General features: G+C 42.7%; 1 protein-coding gene across 1 annotated transcript in view; it reads right to left on the bottom strand.

Moving 5' to 3' along the window:
- The window catches only part of LRRC40 (leucine rich repeat containing 40), a 1,512,829-nt gene that overhangs the window by 33,110 nt on the left and 1,460,137 nt on the right, over positions 1 to 19,582 (bottom strand). Inside the window, exon 14 of the mRNA XM_069641925.1 lies at positions 14,462 to 14,647. Within this exon, the coding sequence (XP_069498026.1) occupies positions 14,462 to 14,647 (186 nt within the window). The remainder of the gene's footprint in view (positions 1 to 14,461; positions 14,648 to 19,582) is intronic.

Here is a 19,582-nt window from a genome sequence, read left to right as displayed (position 1 = left end):
AGGATCCTAAAAATGGCCCAGTGATCAGAAGGCTTCTCATCGCAATAAATGAACAGATTTTACAGTTACAAGTGTAAAGAAATGTGATGATTGTATTAAGGAGGAGAAATGAAGAAGCCAGCACCGTTCTAGAGAATGAACAAGTGCAACAAGTACCAGGATGGTGCGAGAAAAGGATGCCTATGTTTTTGTGCATAATATTTGCCTGTACGTGTACGATTATTCTCTTTGTCTTTCTGTTCCTCATTTTGCACAGTCTATCATGTTAGTACTTCCACCGAGGAAGAGGTCCCTATGGTTCTTCCTACTATGGGAACTTCCTTTGCTATACTTCATGAATGGTACAAGGCTTCTAAAAGATGCAGGAGAGATGCAGAGGAAGATAATGAGGGGATACATACCTATCTAGATAATGCAGCACACATGGGTAATAAATAACATGTGGTACCAGCACACGAGGGAAGTAGGGGAAAAAAACATCTAAGGAGAGTTGCTAAGCCTGCACTCTCATCCCCTATGCCATGAATACAGCGCGAACATTTATTTCCAGAGCAGTCCCAGAACACAATGCCAGGTGCCTCATTCATCCTGCAGCATGTATGACCAGAGGATAATTTCAGGGAAGTTGGGCCCCTTTACAATGGAGATCGAAATGGTCAGTTCTATTCCAGGATGATTATATCACGACTACACAGATGAAAAGGGAACCTGGATGGGAGAGCAAGATGCGTGTGTAACCTGCAGCAGGACAGGAAGAGGTAGTCATTGAAGACATGAAGATAATGGATTGCCTTATATATCAGAAATAGCTAGATCACCTGGATGTTGGAAACAAACTAAAGCCTTAGTCTATGGACGAGTGAAGTGCAGAGAGTGAACAATGGATGTTTGAAGTCATGGGCTAAACATGCCAAACTACTGACATAGGTAGAAGATTAATCGGGTCCAATGGTTGTGATCCCATTGGCGAATCGGACATTGTGTTTCCGAAGACACGGAAAGAAGCGTGTGGGAGATAACAGACTGCAAAACTATAGTTGACGATTCTAGGATGGGAGCAGTTCTGATGGATCGATATTGGGTTTGAGGGTCTAGGGCTTCCATGAAGTTGGCCAAGGATTGGGGTGGAGTATGCTCCTTGGTGCAGAGTGACCTGAACATTGGAGAATTTCCCAAAGTAGACGCCCATTTGAGAAAAAGAAGATCGCTTGAATATCTGAATCGAACCTGAAGAGAGAACTACTTCTCAGCCAAGTCAATAGAAGCATATGACTCCATTCCTTATGAACATAGGTTGTTCAGCAAGACTGCTTCAATATTTACAAATGCATTCATGCCTGGGATCCAGACGATGGCCAATGCCAAGTGGTTGCAGATTACGAGATGGGAGCTTCTGCAGACAATCAAAGGGATTCAATGCTATCAAGGAAGCGCTAAGGGCCATATGACTAATGACCCTGCAGAACAGATATGTCCTTGATATGATCACAGCGAAGGAAGGAAGGAGTTTGCGCTATAATCGGGCCATCATGTTGCACATTCATACCTTCTCGCGATGACGAGAATAGCACCGTGACAGAGGCCATAATGTTGCTAATGAATCTGCATAACAAGATGGAAGACGAGACAGAGGACATTACGGATGACAGTTGGTTTGCCTGCATATTCTAATGGATTCCGCAGTGGTTGGCAAACATATTGAAGATCCTTTGAGCAATATTGGTCATGGTGATGTTTGGATTCTGTGCGATCAGGAGAATAATTGCACAATGTAAGAAGACAGCAAAGAATGCAGTAGGAATGAACATCATGATCGATGTCGAATCAGGGTTTGGACGCAAGGAATTGACAGATAAAGATGTCAGAAAATACATAGATGCCAGCATTGTAGCACCCGAGGGTATGAAGTTCCTGTATGCCTAAAATCACAAGTACGTGGGACAATGGCTCTATTGTAATCCAAATGGACAGCGCAACTACATGACCTGCAGTGTGACACACTGAAAATACTGGCTGAAGAGAATGCATGGATTTTACAGAAACTGATGATGAAGTTAAGAATAGAGTAAACTTTCATGTGCGAAAAGAAGACTGCATGCATGCGAAGTGCTACAGAAATGCAACCATTCAATAAGTGTACAGACGCAGAAACGCAAGTAGACTAAGTGATCATAGAAGCTGGCTATACATAGAGAATAGACTGCAGGTGAAGCCGCCATTGTATAGAAGCTAGACATCGGTGTCATGAAATTTAGTAAGCCAGAACCCTAGCAGAGGAAAGGCCAAGAATTGTGTCGAAGCAAAAATAAGCTGAGATCGTGGAAGAGCCTTGTGAGGCTGCCTGGCCTGGCATCAAAACAGAAGTAGTCAAGGTCGGTTATCTATTCTTGAAAGCAATAAACGTTAGAAGGATGAATCATCCCTTATTGAAGGGCATGGAAAGCACACCAAGAGTGCCAGGTTTTATTCATTTAAGACATTTAAATGCTGCAGAATGGACGTGAATCGTGGTCTCCTGTCACGTGATCAGAAGATGGAAATGGAATGGAGCTTGGAGTCCTAGAACAACGATAGTGAAAGCCTGTACTCCTATATATTCCCACAGAAAAGGATACTTTGCAAGGCCAAGTTCAAAGACAATCTTCATGGCAGAAAGCATGGGTGATGAGAGATGTTGGGCTAACTGGGTGGGGAGGTAAAGTCAAGTCCCCCTCCTGGCACCCGAGTATGAGCTTACGTGCTAAGTGAACTGAATGTTCCAGACATGGCATGAGCGTGCCAACCAATTGTAGAGGGCAGTATAATGAAGGGCCTCATAGTTTGAGAGCCAATGATAAACCGTGTACTTAATGGTGTTAAAGATTACATGTCTTTAAAGGTGGGCATAAGTTGTCCACCTGACAGAAGACAGCCAATCACAATCCCAGACATTATAGAAGGTATACTTAGATGTTCCCCCTGAGCCTATCACAATCCCTTATAAGTTTTCTATTATTTGCCACGTAGTATGACATCACGTCTGACATATTTTTTCCATCTAAGGATGTTTTTATGAGAAAATCCACTGAGAACTCAGGTGAACGTCCGTTAATGTCTGTTGTAACTCCCTGTTTTAGATCATTGTTAATAAAACAGCACTGTTGCCATCTTCCTGAGTTGGCTCGATTATTTGGTGTCGGGGTTATTCTGCATCCCCATCCATTGTATGCACGATACCCAAAGGGCCATATGCTCAATCCTATGAATGAAGTTATAAGAAGGCAACAGGCTCACAACGTGGATTCCACAGGAGGCGTTTGATATCCAACCATTTTCCATAGCATCATTTCCTCATAAATATGTATCGTAATCCTGGTGCTGATCCCCACCTTACCTTAGCGCACAATGCAACAGAAGGAGAAATTACTTGCCAGTACTATTCTTTCTCTGGATTCTTCTCCCACAGATTCCTCAGATGAACAAGTTAGTTACCCCTGGTAACGTTCTTTCGACTGGATGTTCCTCTCATGTATTCCTCATCTTTTGATAGCTCCAATATCCAGCTTCAGCTGCTTCAGAAAAGATTTTTGGCAGAGGGCGCTGTGCGTCGATGCAGTTGACTCGATTTCCCTCGAGGGCCTCCGTCTTGAGGATGATGTCATCAAAGGTATATATAGCATGTGCAGCGACTGTTGGCTTCAGTGCTGTTTTTTTGTGTCATTCTTAAGTAGAACTACCCACATTAACGCGGATTAGACCATACTGGAATCTGAAGCAGCGTAAGCGGCAATAACATCGAAATTCTACTGCAGGTAGGCTGGGAGGCATCATAGTTTCTCCTTGCACCATACACTGTAGGTCCTTGTATAATGAGTTATTAGCTGAAATTAAAACATTAAAATAACATGTACATTCTTTCAGAGGAATTGGGCTTTAAGTGAAATGAAACAAAACTGAGTGGAGCAGGGCCATAGATAATGCATTTGGAAGACCCAAAACCTTTTTCCATATGTAGTTCTCCACCCGAATGAATTCCAATTACATTTTATAATCACGAAGTTCAATACCATAAATTAGGGCAGGAACTGCTTCCAATTAATAAATTTTGATCATCAATATATACGTGAAATTTTAATTTGGGCGATGGCATTATTTCCGTTCTTAAGTTTTCAAAACATCTCTTCCCATTGTTTTTGGCAAAGAATGGACATCCCAGGTAAATGAACTTGTTAGCCCATTCTAGCTCGACATTCCCAATGGACCAAACAAACATATGCGTTCTCCTGGAGATAGTGAATCTTAATATGTTTGATGTGAGCAATATTTTGTAAATATGTATTTCAGCATATGACAAACAATTGCAGCTTATGCTGTAGCCCATTCGGGTTACATCGAAAAGTATGAGGTCATCTGCGTAACCCAACCAAGACAGTCTTACATGGCCCATTTTTACAGAAAATGTCTGGCTTCCATCTAATAGGTAATTAATGTCCAAGATATGTAAATGAAATACATTGGGCGATAAAACACACCTTTGATGTAGCCCAAGTGAGGTGGGAATGTCCATAGATACATCACCATTCCAATGTATTCTTACTTTTAATTGCGGTATCCTCGTGACGCATCATTAAGATTTTTAAGATGCCTTTGGGAAATAATTTCATCAATTTATTCCATGATTTAGCTCCGACTACATAATCAAATGCTGCAGTCAGATCTAAGTAGATCTTGTAAATTGGTGACTGTCTTTTATAACCCTGTTCTGCAGAAAGGACAAAAAATGCAGCTTAATGTAGTACCCATTTATTTCCTAAATCCCATCTAGAACTTAGATAATCTTCCTGAGAGAACAGCCCCTGCCTATAGATCTCTTGAAATGAAGGGTGGCAAAGATCTTACTACAAATATGTAGCAGAGCGATTGGGGGGGTCGATTACTTGGATCATCTCTGGCCCTCTTTTTATAGTGGGTACCAGAAAGGATGAAATCCATGAACTTTGCATTATTTTACAACATATTGCATCATTTAGTAATATATATATATGTCTGCCCATATCCCAACCTTAAATGTTATCCAAACCAAATGCACATGGTGCGCTCACATTTTTTGACCTCAAGTTCTCTATCTCAGGAACAAATTTTCTCCAATCAGCATCACAATGCTGTGTGGATTGACAGGTGTATGACCTCAAATAAAAGCCATATCAGGTCTCTTCAGGAATAGGATTAACCAGTGCAGGTGAAAAAGAATTCACAGTACTGTTAGCTAGTCTCCAGAATTTAGCAGACTGTTTAGATGTCAAGGCTTCTAACAATGGGTGACTATCGTGTAATTACATTGGGTATTTCTGCGTTATTACCCAGTTTTTGTATTGCTTTAAATTCTGATCACTACATTTTGAAAACTGAACATTTAAGTGACTCACATCGATTATATATAGTTCCGGATAGAAAAACATTATGTGAGAAAGGGAGAACCCTCTATGCCACATAGGATGGAGGCAAAATCTTTAATGTTACAATTTAACTTCAGCAAGTTCCAGTCGTATAAAATGTAGACCAACAGATTCCCAACCCCCTTACACGAGTAACGCTATTTGCAGCCAATACAGAAGTAGATGTGGAATAAGCAGGACAAAAGCAGTTAAAGTCCCCAGCCAGCAAAATAATGTCAGGCTTCCATTCAATATACCAGGTTGCAAGACTATCCTTTAATTCCCCCAGAATGGTGCTGACCTTAGATTTCCCAGGATCCCAATATACATTAGAAGCAGATCACCCTGACAGCCCTTGTGACTCCATGATAACTTGACAGCCAACACACTATCGGTTGGAGTGGGAATATCATTTATCAAAGATCTATAGAAATGTCACCAGCTATGGCCAGGCCTCCTGCTGGCTGCCCTCAAGGGCATTGTCAGGTGGGTACTCATCTATTACTAACCAAATTTCTTGCAGGAATATCATTTCATAATTCTCGATATACAGGAAGGCAGAATGTACAGGATGTTCCGTTAGACCCACAATTCCAGGATAGAAACAAACTACTTTGTATACTAAAGACAACATGTGTTACTTTTTTCTGAGATTAGATTTAGCTAAAGTGGCCGGTAGCCAGGACCAATCCATTATAGTATCACTGGAGGATGTTTTTCCAGTAATACTTTATTTTTCCCCAAATGGTCTCTCAGACATTTGACCTTTAAGGCTTCCAATTGTTTAGCAAATAGATTTATTGAAAAGCCTGCAATTAAAGAGTCTTGTTTGAATTTGAGAGTTCTGATAAGGAAATAGATCTAGCCCCATAGCTAAAAAGGCTTAAATTTCCCAAAGGATTGGATTATATACAAGTTAGGAATGTGTATGCATTAAAACATAATCAAGCCTTTCCAGTGGAAATTCCACTTGCATTATGGAGGCAATATACATTGTGGTGGCGGGGCACCCTGTAGGCCGCCAGGGTGGGCGCAACCACCGAGGGGCATATCGCCATTGGCACCCGTGTAGATGTCTACACGGGTGCTAATGTTATTTTTTATTTTGTGAAAAGTAAGAAAAAAACGTACCTATATCTCGCCGCTGCACAGAGCCTTGAGCCAGGAAGTCAGTTTTCAATGTTGATGACTGATGTCATAAACATTGAAGAAGGGACTGCCTGGCTGAAGGCACTGCGTGGAGACTGGCATTGAGATAAAGGAAAGTTTTAGTTTCATTCAGAAAAATAAAAACATTAGCACCCGTGTAGGCATCTACACGCGTGCTAATGGGATGAGGTAGCGCCCAACACTAATGAAAGTGCTCGGATCGTGGGTGTTTCTTTGTGAATACAGCCTGCGTTCCGAGCCTTTTCATTGGCTACGGGCGCCTCCCAACGTGCTAATGTCAGATGCTATATGAGTTAAGGCTGGAATTGTTGCAAAGATAGCAAGCAACATATTATGATTTAGTGGTGTTAAGTATTTCAATCAGGCAATACACCCTGGTCTCAGCCTAGTATGCAGCGCACAACTGAAATGCTTATTTTGTTATATGTATGGATTCAATAATTGAGAGCTACACCACTCATATCACACCCAATTTTCAAATACCCCGGGTCACGATGGAGCAGGAACCAGGCTGGTTTGTAAAGGCAATATTTATTTATTTAACATTCAAAGAAATCATACACTTTTTAATATTGGGCAGCAATCACCAATGTGATGATAATGCAATAGAAATGTAGGCAATGCACTTAAATTAACTCTTTAGCAACACAGATAGAAAAAAACAGAGAATATAGACACTATTGAATTTTGGGAAAGATAGCACTGAAGTTAGGATTTACCCCCGCAATATTCCTCAACCCACAAATAAGCAATTCTAAACAGATATAAGGAAGAAGCAGGTAATCAGGAATGAGGAATAAGAAACAAAATTCAAATCCAACCTTCCATCCCCAAACGAGAGAAAAACGGATTTGAAACCCTTGCAATGTTAAAATGACACTCAGAAATAGAGGAATAAAACAATGAATGTGTGCAAAAATCCTTAAATAAGTACAATTCTCTATGGAAGCAACACTGGAAAGTTACAAGCAATCATAAGCAATAGATTGAGCAAAAGCATACAATACGAAAACGAATGGAAGGTTTAAAACAATTGATAAAACTAACACGTATAAAACTTTGCAAAAATGCTAATTCCCGCCTGAAATGAACTAAACTGTTTTTGATAAAAGAAATGGGTGAACTTCACTGATTTGGAGTGCAGGTTTTTGGTTTGGGTGTAGCTATAGATCTTAGGTACCATCAGGAGGTGAAACTAAGTCTCTAGATATTAAAATGAGGGAGATATGCAAGGTAGTATGAGGTGCATTTTTAGAAAAATCGGGTAGTGAAAACAGAAAAGAAAATCAATTTGGACAAGAATAGTTTTACTCTAGAGCATTCAGGCTAGAATACCAAAGAGGGACACAGTAAGCTCCAGGGTTGATTCATCAGTTCAACCCTAGATCCCCAGCGCCCGCCCTGGCGGAACCAATCCGATCACTCGAAATAGGATTGATAGCTTAGGATTTACCTTACCTTAAGTTATTAAGGTAAGGATAGGATGGTTTACAGATTGGGATAAGGCAAGGCAAGTTATGCTATGGTTCTATTGTTCCTATTGATACTCACAGTCCACTTTTAATTTGGATTTTGGACAGTCAGCGCTCTGGATCACCACACGGATCTGGTCTAACACAGGACAACCGGACAAAATCAGCGGGCATGGACTGGATACCAGGTAGCACCAGGGCCATCCTAAGCAGTTTTGGGATACTGGGCATGGACATCTTAGGGGGGCCCCCCTCCACCAAACCAAAGGAATTAAGGGATCAAGAATACTGGTTGCGCCCCCACCCGTCACGCTCACATCCTATAGGTTGATATGCTGTCTCGCAGCATAATAAGCACGTTTACTCCCTTTAAGTCCCCTTGCCCTCTTCATTCTTGCTCTAATCAGAATGATAAACAAGTAGCATTTTGAGACCAACATAAGCAGTCTACAAATGGGTTTTCGTTCTAGTACATACAGGATACTTTTTATTAATAACACTAAGGAAGGTAGATGTAGTATTAATGCAGGACCATATGTAAAAGGTACATGTAACCCATAATAGACAGAATTCACACTAGCTGCCTCACACAATGCAAAAGTACTCGTAGATGGATAGAGACCACCAATTGGAAGGAAGGAGAATGCTACACATGACCAAGATCACTGTATCGTCTGTTGGCAAATCCAGGATACAAACATGAATGCTGTCGTTGCATAGTGTTGAATTTGAATACTTATTCACCTCTTGGACTAACAGTTTATGCCATTGTTGGAGGAGATTGCCTAGGTTTTACAACACCCCATCTGAACAAACCTATTTCTAGACCTTCACCATACGGATGATATGTTAAGTTTTTATAGCAACCCCTATCTGGTACAGGTACATTGCTGATAATAGCAGATGTTGTTCTGCAAAACCAAGTACATATGCAGGCAGGTTTATAAACTGCAGACATAGGAAAGGCTCAGACAGCCTTGCTGGAATGTGATATTCTAATTTTGCATATGAACACATATCTCTGCAATGGGTGCTTCACACACTGAGCTAACGTCTGAACCATTGTGGCACTCAATTTATCAATATGCATTTCACCATTGCCTATTGCACATGATCAACATAATTCCCACGGGAAGGAAAGAATGCTACAGAGTTGTGCTATAAGGAACACAGAAACGATGTATACCACAGTGAACAAAGAAAGCAATACATGGTGAATTGATCAAGGCAGAATGCACTTGCCAAAACCGAAAAAGGCAATCGGTTTAGAGCCTCAGCAGCAACCCATAAAATATCCTAACATGTGCTATTTAAGACTGGTGAACAATGGAATCTTACTTCTTCAGATCAGCTAGCCTCGTGGGACCCCCCTCGAAGGTGGAGGTCCTGGGCAAGTGCCCCTTTTGCCCTCCCATAAAAACATCTCTGGGTAACACTTCTGGTTACTGGATAAGACAGGGTGTCTGGAGAGCAGGATGGCGGCAGCAGCATGCAGTGAGTGGCAAGCCAGGTTAAATTCAGGATGCTTTCCCAAAACACCACAGCTTCCCTTTGGTTATTGAGATAATTTTAGAATTGAGGCCTAGCTGAGGCAAGATAAGCAAGGTTTGGCCTTGTGGTTGGGATCTGGAGTCTAGATGACTAAATGTAAGATGAAGACAGGAACAGGCCGCCAGCGTAGCAAATCGGGAATCAGTGTGTCCTGAGTGCTAGTCAGAGGCCCTTATTTATAATGCCAGATGACATCATTACAGTATATGACAGGGGCAGGATTCAGTGCCCACGCCCCTAAAAATAGGATTGGGCAAGGGCATAGTCTCTGCCTTGCTCACAATTGGTTGGATATCAGAAAAGTGATGTCATGTTTATGAGGTGATTTTTACTGTATCTAGAAACTCCCACATTTACTTTAGTGAAAATCTGATTTTGCCAAAAACACATACTTCTGCAGTTGCAACCTCTTAATAAGTCAGATGCACAGGTTACACATGTTGTGCAGGACATCTTAGTGCAAACCTCCAGTCTGTGCGACCTTGTTATGCCTTTCTGACACATTTTGGTAATTTTACACATTAAAGATTTGGCCTAAAATTCCACAATTGTATACACAGATGTGAATTGTCCCCAGGGATGTATGTACAAAATTTGACATTTTCAACATGGATGCTTTTCTGGTAATAAAACATATATCACCATTTCTGTCCAGAGTGTGTCACGACATTCTACCAAGTTTCCAAACACAGCCCACAATTCCACTTTTACGCTGTGAAAATTCCACATTTTTACCAATTTTGACAGCTGAGATGGAAGTCTTTTTAAAGTTCTTTATAAAATAGTCTTAAGACAATTAGGAGTCATTGTCTGTCATTTTTTTCTTCCCAGCTAACACCAACTGGCAGTTTCTTCCCAGCAGAATGGGGGGCCTCTCTCTTAAGTGAAGGTTTTATTGCCCACCACACTTGACAGGTGAGTGTCCCAAGACTGCTATTGTCCCAGCCTGGAGCACAGACGAATGTCTAATGAGCTTGTGAACTCACATTGTCCTGTCACATACAAGGTTTTTCAAGCTGACAAATAGCACTTTTGGTGTCCTGGAAGTTTATGGTGTGCCTCACTTCCTAAAGGAAGTTACAGGGCTGGAACTTGAACAACTGGAAGACCAGGTCTTTTTAGAGCTTGCCAACTCAGCTCAGTTGATTTAAAAGTCTTTATTTCCTGATTTCTGAGTCTTGATTTAACAAACCTGTGGAATAAAATAGCCTATGCATGTATTATCATCAGCCACATATTCCCTTTACATTGCTAAGTAAGCAAGCCTTCACTCAACAATTTACTTTGAAATAGGCCATTTTTCTTCAGTCAGCAAATCCCATTTTACCACATGTGTTTAAAAACGGCTAACATTTCTTTCTTCTAAATTTGATTTTCATCTCCAGCAAATTCACACACTGACATGCAGCTATGGTTATTCTCTTGAATGCTGGAGTTGTTCTGCAGCATAGATATATTTAAACCGGCATGGCTCAGCTATTTAGAGTCTTTCTCTGAACAGCTGATTTTTAAATACTTTTGCAAAGCAAATAGACATGTTTCCCATGTAAACTGAAAACAAAGCCCCTGGTTGATTTCTTTCCAAGCTAAGATGACTGGGCCGGTCATTCAGGAACTAGACATGGTTTTGCTAATGGACAATGACTTCTCCTCGGCATGGCCGGGCCTTTTCAATCACATCAGTTTCATAGTACATGGATGTATTTAGCCTCAAAACAGCATTTTTAAAGGTTGGAAAAAGTGTCATTTTAAAGGGAATTTTGGGGTTTTCAGCAAGGCAATGTTGCCTATTTCACTTAATTCAATGTTAAACGTTGCGGAGCACACTGGCACACTCCTGCGGCGTGTACTCTGATCCTCCCCTACTGAAATGTGTGTGGCAGGGTGATACAGCCATTTTCTTTGGTAGTTGTAAAAAATGAAATTTTGAGATCCTGGCACGCACAGGAGTTAGCGCAGCCATGTTGCTGTTTCTTGCACGAATGCAGCAAAGTGATGTGGTAAAACACATCTGATTGGGTCACTATATCCCACAGTGGGATAAAATCTGGTCAACAAAAAGTACCCAAACGGCAGCCACACTAAGTTGAACCAGGATAATTACCTGAATGCCAGGTTGGAATTTGCCCTTTTCTTGCTTCAGTGGACCAAGAATGTCACTAGATGCTGATTTTGTGGGCTTTTAGCTATTTTCGCCCAGTTACACTCAGTGTGGTCAGAAATATCACGAGATGTCATGCGCCCTTCTGACACACCTATATACGCTACCTTCACTAGAGATAATCAAGTTGTGTTGCATAATATAGCTGGCAATAGACTTCATCAACCACGTTGCCCCAGCGCTTGCATTATTTTTTTTCCTGGACTTTTTAGTTTGTTAATATTGTCGCTGTTACCAATCGGACAGTAGCATGCTCTTCCAAAGTTGGGGAGAGCAAACATTTTCGAGGGGACCGATTTTTGTTCATATTTACATTTTTCACATTTGTAGATATGTTATTGTTATTTTTAGATTTAGTAGACGTCTTTGAGCTATAATACTTATAGCATGATTGCTTTGTGAAATAACATACATTTGGTAAAACGCTGTCTTCGTCCACCATTGGAGGGAAGATATTGGTGAGAGTAGAATAACCAGAGATGACAATATTTCACAGTTGTGTCCAATCGAACACTTCTCTATAAAGTCATTAGCAGAATGAAGATTTGTCAGGTCAATCATATTACCATTTAGAGGCATTAGAACATTTGAATGGCATTTATATTAGGAAGCCTTACCTCAGGGATTTTAGGGACCGATTTAGGGGGCCAATGAAGATGAGCATAAAACAACTTCTGTCTGCATCTTAGCAAACGCATCCCAATAAGTCAGTGAGGAGTATGTTCACATCATTTACATTGTGCTTTGTCCAAACAGACACTGTCGTCTGAGTGTGTAACACTCCAACATGACATGGAGGAAGGGCACATGAATTATCTAATGTAGATCATTGTGAGTTGCTTCAAACACACATTTGTGCATAACTGACAAAAATGAGGCGAAGAGAAAGTCTTTTTGGTGAGGCAGCTCGAAAGGTACCATCTAGTTGGGTTAACGTATCAGCTTGCACCAAATTTCTATGAATTGCCTTTCTGAAAAAATAGGCAGTGATTAGGTTCCTGCAACATTTACTGCAATAGAGCACAGGGAAATGGAACAGGAGCTGGGGCTATGGCTAGGTGTCACTGGGTATACCATGGTAGACCAAGGTATTAGAAACTGCAGTCAGAATGACTGTCTGACATTTAAGGCTTTTGTTCTTCAGTGAATTGTTTACCTTCCTCCTTAATTTGTAAATGGGGTACGCTGGGTCTAAAATTTCCAAAATAGCCAAATGATTAAAAAAATGGAAATTATAAAAAGGAACCTCGACCTAAGTGCCACTTATCTTTCTGTAAGGCTCCCTCTTGTGCCCCGGCACATAACTGGAGTCAACTGCAATTGCCACACTTGTCCATGGGGCACTGTGCCAGAAGCTGGTTTTTATTCTCATTCTGACTCCTGTTCAGCCTCTACTGGAGTACACACCCACAGTGGATTCACTGCTTCTCAGCCATGAAGATCTCCTGCAGTCAACTGCACGTGACACACTTGTCTGTTTAGGCCACACACCCTTGTTAGAGCCTCAACACTCTAAAATTTGCATTCCACTCAAAGAACTGCTTTAAATATTTGTGTAATCACTGTCCCAAGTAGCTTTTTCCCTACTTGCATGACTCCAAAAGCAGCAACAACGCTGCAGATATTGAAATAACTAGGAGCTGCAGCAGCGTCTGGTAGTATAAAGAGAACTAGACCTACCAAAAGTGAGTGTGTCAAAGACACAAAGTGATCTAGAGGTCCCTTTTGCATTCTACCAGGTGGGTCTCTTGAACTCGAAAAGACTTTCTGCCTGGGTCCAAAAGCCAGACCAGCTCTCTAGAGCTATATTTATCTCCCTGCTGAGTGCAGTCAATCCTCCTGCAGCCTCGAACACCTACTTAAAGTCCAACTGGGCGTGCAGTTACTTTCATGATCGGATTAGATGGTGGGTTCCTGATTTAACCTCCTCCATACTTCTAACACTGATTTCTGGGGACTTTCCTACTGTCTCCTGAACTCCATCGTCCCATGCTCATTGCCACTCTCCTTTCTAGATTTTGCTTACCAACATCGGTCAAACTCTCCACTTCCTTCCCATCGCCTCCTGTTAGTTTCCAAACTCTTCATGACAGGCTGTCCTCACCCCACTCTTGACCGACATCACTGACATTTCTCTGTTCTCTTCAACCCCTTCTGTTGGACTAACATTAAACCACTCCTTGCACCGCCACTCTCCTCATAAGTCTTGACATCATCGAACATTTGCCGAATCCTACCCAACCAATTCTTCCTGGCAGTCATAGTCCTTCTCTTCACTAAAAACGTCAATAAACATCTCTGCTAACCCTCTATGGTCATCCTCCAACTCTCCTGGTTTCTTCAGAGTCTTCCCCAAAGGAACAGTGATCATTGTGCATAGCCAGCTCTTTAAATTGTACCCATGACATCACATCTGGAGTGATGGATGCCAACAAGGCAGAACGAAACCACAATGTTTCTGAAGCCAGGCTGACGCAAGGAAAAAAATATGTCTAGCATAAGAAATCTGTGGGAGGAACAAATCCATTTGAAATAACGTATAAGGTCCTTATGTTCTGCCTCCTCATTACAGGCATGTAGGTTTCACAAAGATGGTTTCAAATATTTAAAGAGTGGCATCCAACAGTTTTATAATTTTTATTTTTTTAACTAAAACAACAAACCAAACAAACAAAATAGAAGCTTTTAGATACCTGAGGTTCTCGCAATTGCCAAGTTCTGGGGGAACCTGAAGGAGGTCATTATTTTGTAGATCCAAAGTGGTAAGTTTCAGCATACTTTTCAGTTGCAAAGGATCCACAAATCCAATCTGATTGCTGCTGGCTAGGATGGTATCAAGAGTAGAGATCCGATAGAGCACGTCAGGAAAAGTTTTAAATCTTAAAAAAAGAAAACATTCTCTCATTAAAAGTATTCATAAAGACAAACAATTATTTGTAAAGACTGGGGCCTGAACAATCAAATTAGTTACATAAGCATAAGTGGCCTTGCACCAGTGACAACGTTCCATCTTATAGCAAATATAAAGTTTAAAATATTAAGCAGCATACAGTAGGGGTCATGGTAACTCAGCTACTCCTAAAGTGTGTTTCTTTCATATTCACAAAGTGTGGGGAGTCTGGTCATACAATAGTGGTACTGTAAACTGCTTCTCAGTGATTTAAACTAAACTGTGTGCTGTGTGTCACCATAGGTTTGCGTACAAATGTAAAGGATTGCCATCTGGTGAGGTTAGCCCTAACTATTTTGATTTGTTTTGAATGATAAAATGAAGTGGGTAATCCATATTAGAAAAGGTGATTGACTAATCAGAACCCCCTTTGCTAAATCCATGTCAAAAAGCATAGCACACTCATGTGCATGCTGCATCAAACTCTTGTTCTGCAGAACCTGCCCTTCAGTAACACAGGGTAATTTCAAAGGTTGCATGCACTTTCTTGTTAGCTCCTGTGACCCAAAGCCCCTGAAGAGGTTGCATTTAACAATGCAAATCCAACAAAAAAAACTGGATAATTGTGGCCCTATTCGTGTAGTGGCAGGGTAACCTTTTAGAATAAGCCATACCCTTTTATGGTATGGAGACTGATAGTGCGTGCTATTATTAAAGCCATGTCAAATTGGTATCATACTCATGTCAACTCTGTGAGCTCAGGCCAGCTATGGAAAGGCTATGTGGATTCATTGCTAGACTGACTGTCTTTGCTTCAACATGCGAGACAAAAGGCAGGAAGGCCCTCTCTTTTGATACTATAGGAGAATGGGTAACACCTCCCTGAGCACAGGAACTCTCAGAAAGAGTCTTGAACAAACCATACATTAAAGAGGCATACCTATAATAAAGGCCAGGGTCACACCAGGGAGTTGCATCCCAGAGGGCATTTGAAGCTGCAGAATTTGACAGTTGCTAGCGTTAGAGTAGCCAGAAAGGGCAGAAAGGAACTGAGAAAAGGTTTCCAATCTTGCTTTTCAGTGGGGCTCTCTTTGATTCATGTCCCCTACACTTCCTGCAGAACAACGTACTCTAGCTATGATGCAAGAAGGCAAGGGTCACTTGTCACCAGCGACAGGGATTGGACCCCCTTACCACAGGCTTGCTTTTCTCCAATACCCTGTAGTCTTGCACCTTTATAAGGAAGGGGTCACTCACTCCTTCCATGATTTATTTTTGACTTGCATCAAGACAAGCAGAATTTGTTGGGCCTCTATTGGGAGTACAGTCCATTCGAAAGTCCCCCATTTGGGAGGTGAAGATAGTGATTCCAAGGCAGAGGCTAGCTCTGCCCCTTAACCCAGCAAACATTGGGAATTAACTGCTGTTTGGACCAAGGCCTACACTCTAGCCACTCCACTGGAACTAGGCTCTCACTGGATCTGAAGGATTCTAACATCTTGTATCTGCAGGCCTGGCATTTCTTGAACCTGGACCGAGGTGTCGGAGTAGAAGACGAAGACATATCGAAGAAAATCTTCACAGCAAACACTAGAAGTACGAGGTGCTCTGAGCTTCACGAAGCAAACACGTTTGTGGAAAAAACGGAAGTGAGGCTACGGGCGCCGTGCAGGCATTTTATAACATCTGAGGACGCACCCTCGTTGGAGGCCTTCAAGGGACATCGACCCAATGCCATCAACGCAGGGCGCCCTTCCGAAGCAGCCGAGCTGTGGACACTATATGTCAAAGATGAGGAACACATTGGAGGACACAGTCCATTTGAAAGGTTTTTACTCTATTCTCCTGGAAGATGTCCCTGATCGTCCTGCAGCCCCTCCTCTCCACCTATCAAAGGCTCCCCTTTCTAGCCTGGTGTACACTCCTTGTTGTGAAAAATTGGGATGAAGGGTGATGGGAACGTTGTGATCCCCTGCTTTTTTACCACTTTGTCCCATGTATCTGCTATGTCTTACTGAGCACACTCAGGTATATATGTTTTGGCCTTAGGTGATGCAGAAGCCACAGGACCTCCCTCAGATCATGTTGAACTACTGCCCTGTCCGTTTGGGTCCACTGTTTCCCATCGTTCTGCGTAAACCATTCACGTATCCCCCTCAGCTGTGCCGCCTCATAATATCGCTGAAAGTTGGGAAGAGCTAGTCTGCTCTGCTTTAGTGGTGCCATCAGCAGGTGGCGGCTGAGACGTGGCCTCCTTCCTTCCCAAATAAACTCCCTGGTTGACTTCCCTAGTTCCCTAAATAAGTCTGTAAAAGGGGCTCCAAATACACTGCATACAGAAGGGGCGAGAGCAGGCACCCCTGCTTGGTCTCTCTACCCAGGGCGACGGGACGGGACATGATTCCATTTACCAAGAGACGTATACTGGGGTTCTTATAAATTTGCTTGGACCATTTTGAGGAAGTCTCCTCCCAGGCCCATCCTCTCACTCACCCTAAACAGAAACGGCCACTCCACCCGGTCAAAAGCCTTCTCGGCACCCAGCGCTAATAGGACCACCCAAGTGGATTTTTTCCGTGCCTTCTCTACCAGGTGTGCGACTCTTCTAATGTTATCTGCGATTTGTCTTGCCCAAAACGAAACCTGCCTGGTCTTGTTGGATCAAACTAGGGAGATCGCCTTCCAATCTTTTTCGCTAATATTTTAGTGAATATTTTGACATCTATATTTATAAGGGTGATGGGCCTATATGACGTACAGTCCGTGGGATCCTTGTTGGGCTTGGGTATAAGGGTAATTTTCGCTTCCTCCATGGATGTTATGATGTGTCCCATAAGTGTCAAATAGGTGTGCCATGTTGGGGCTAGGGATGTAGGCATACCTTTTATAGAAGGTGGCCATATACCCATCCGGGGGCCTTATTCGGGGGCATCTGCCCAATTCTGCTCCTCACCTCCACTGTTAGTGAGGAAGTCGATTTGCTTCTGGGTCTGTGGATTTTGTGTTGTGTAGAGGGCACTATAGAATCTGGCCACCCGGTCCTGTATAGCTCCCATGCGGGTGAGGCGCTCACCCCCTTCGTCCTTTATGGCTACTATTGTGGTCTGGCCCTGCAACTCTCTGAGGAGACGCATCAGAAGTATGTCTGCTTGGTTCACTTTGGCGTAATATTTCTGCTCACAAACAACAGCGCGCTTTCAGCTTTCTAAGATCTAAGGACCTCTAGCTGCCCCACCACGCTTCTGTATGCTCTAATCGTTTTCCTTGAGGGAGCGACCGCTGCCTTCCGGCATGCCTCCTCCACTTCTCCCAAAAGTTGCGCCTGTAGGGACTTCAGCTCCTTCTCTCTTTCGTGCCTTTAAAGCTATGAACTCCCACCTCAAGGTTGCCTTGAAGGCATCCCACCTGTTTCCGAGCTCTTATTGAGTTCAAAGAACGCTTTGATCTTCCCCCTCCATTTCCTCCCCACCGCTGTGTCCCACAGTAGTTCCCCTGGGAGCTTCCATTTCCAAAACCCTGGGTTGCACGTCTTCCCATTTAGTTGCATTGACACTACCTTGTGGTTCACTATCCCCAGGGGGCCCACTTCAACCTCCTCTATCCTCCCCACTAAACGCACCGACACCCATATATAATCGCTGGTGGATTGCGTACAATGCACTCCTGAAAGGAATGTGTACCCCTCCTTTTGCCCCTCTACTGCTCTCCAGGTGTCCTTCAGTCCCACGCTCTCCATTGTGTCCCTCAGTTGGGGGGACGCTACTGCTCACCTCACTGCTCCCTCCTCGATTAGCCTGTCCCTGATCTCTCGGGGAAGCTGATTCCAAAGGCTGGGACTAAACACTCCAAATCGCCTGTCCCCCCCCCTAGAGACCAGATTGGAGTGGGGTACACACACAAACAGTTTGTCTCCAGAGCGCAGATCTCTATTTGGATAGAACAGAACAATATTATCACGAAGCTACTCCGGAGCAAGTCCGTTCAGGTACTTATAGGTCAGACATGACACTTTGAATTTTATCCTGTCTTCTACCATTAACCAATGAACGGATTTTCGTAGAGCGGATACATGATCCCTCTTTCTGAGGTGTCCAATCAACCTGACTGCCGCACTTGTTTCGCTGGGATCCCTGCCATTAAACTATTGCAGTAGTCAAGGTGGGTATTAGTCATGGCCACCACCACTACAGCATGGTCTTCCTCCGGAATAAATGGAAGTACACCCCTCAGTGTTCGTAGTGCATGGTATACTGCCTTAACCTTGGCCCCCACCTGTGCTTCACTGCCAAGATTCTCGTACCATATGCAGCCAAGATTTTTTTTCTCGGCATACTGGAGTTGCTCACCCAAAATCAAAGGAGGTACCATCTGTCTTTCGACTGTCATTTTTCCCTTGGGGCCTCAGTCTTGGCTGCATTCAGCTGAAGCTGATTACATGCCATCCATCTGTTGATATCATTTATGCATAAATTGAGTTTCTCAAAAGCATCCTCAATGTTTTTTGTCTAAATATAAATCTGTCTCTCATCGGCATAAGAGTGAAACCTCAAACCATGCCTCTTCAAGATACTGAGTAATGGACGGATGTATAAGTTGAAGATCAATGGGGACAAAGATGAGCCCTGTGGTACCCCACACTCTAGGAATACAATATCTTAGATAAACCCCTCCAACATGACCCTTTGCGTCCTGTCCTTCAGGAACGATCCGAACCACTTAATTACTAGTTCCGATGCCTTCCCTATATTTCTAATGAGTTGCAACATAATCCGAAGATCCACAGTTGCAAATGCCGCAGACAGGTCCAACATCAAAAGTATCGTAGAGCCCCCATTGTCCACAGCCTCCAACAGGTCGTCGTGCACCGTCAGCACTGCTGACTCTGTTCCATAACTGGGTCGAAACCCAGATTGAAATTCATCTA

Source organism: Ambystoma mexicanum, chromosome 1q (assembly GCF_040938575.1).
Source record: "Ambystoma mexicanum isolate Mex_15411 chromosome 1q, UKY_AmexF1_1, whole genome shotgun sequence".
Taxonomy (NCBI): Eukaryota; Metazoa; Chordata; class Amphibia; order Caudata; family Ambystomatidae; genus Ambystoma; species Ambystoma mexicanum.
The sequence above is the reverse complement of the archived record's forward strand: the minus strand, read 5'-3'. Positions and strand labels throughout refer to the sequence as shown.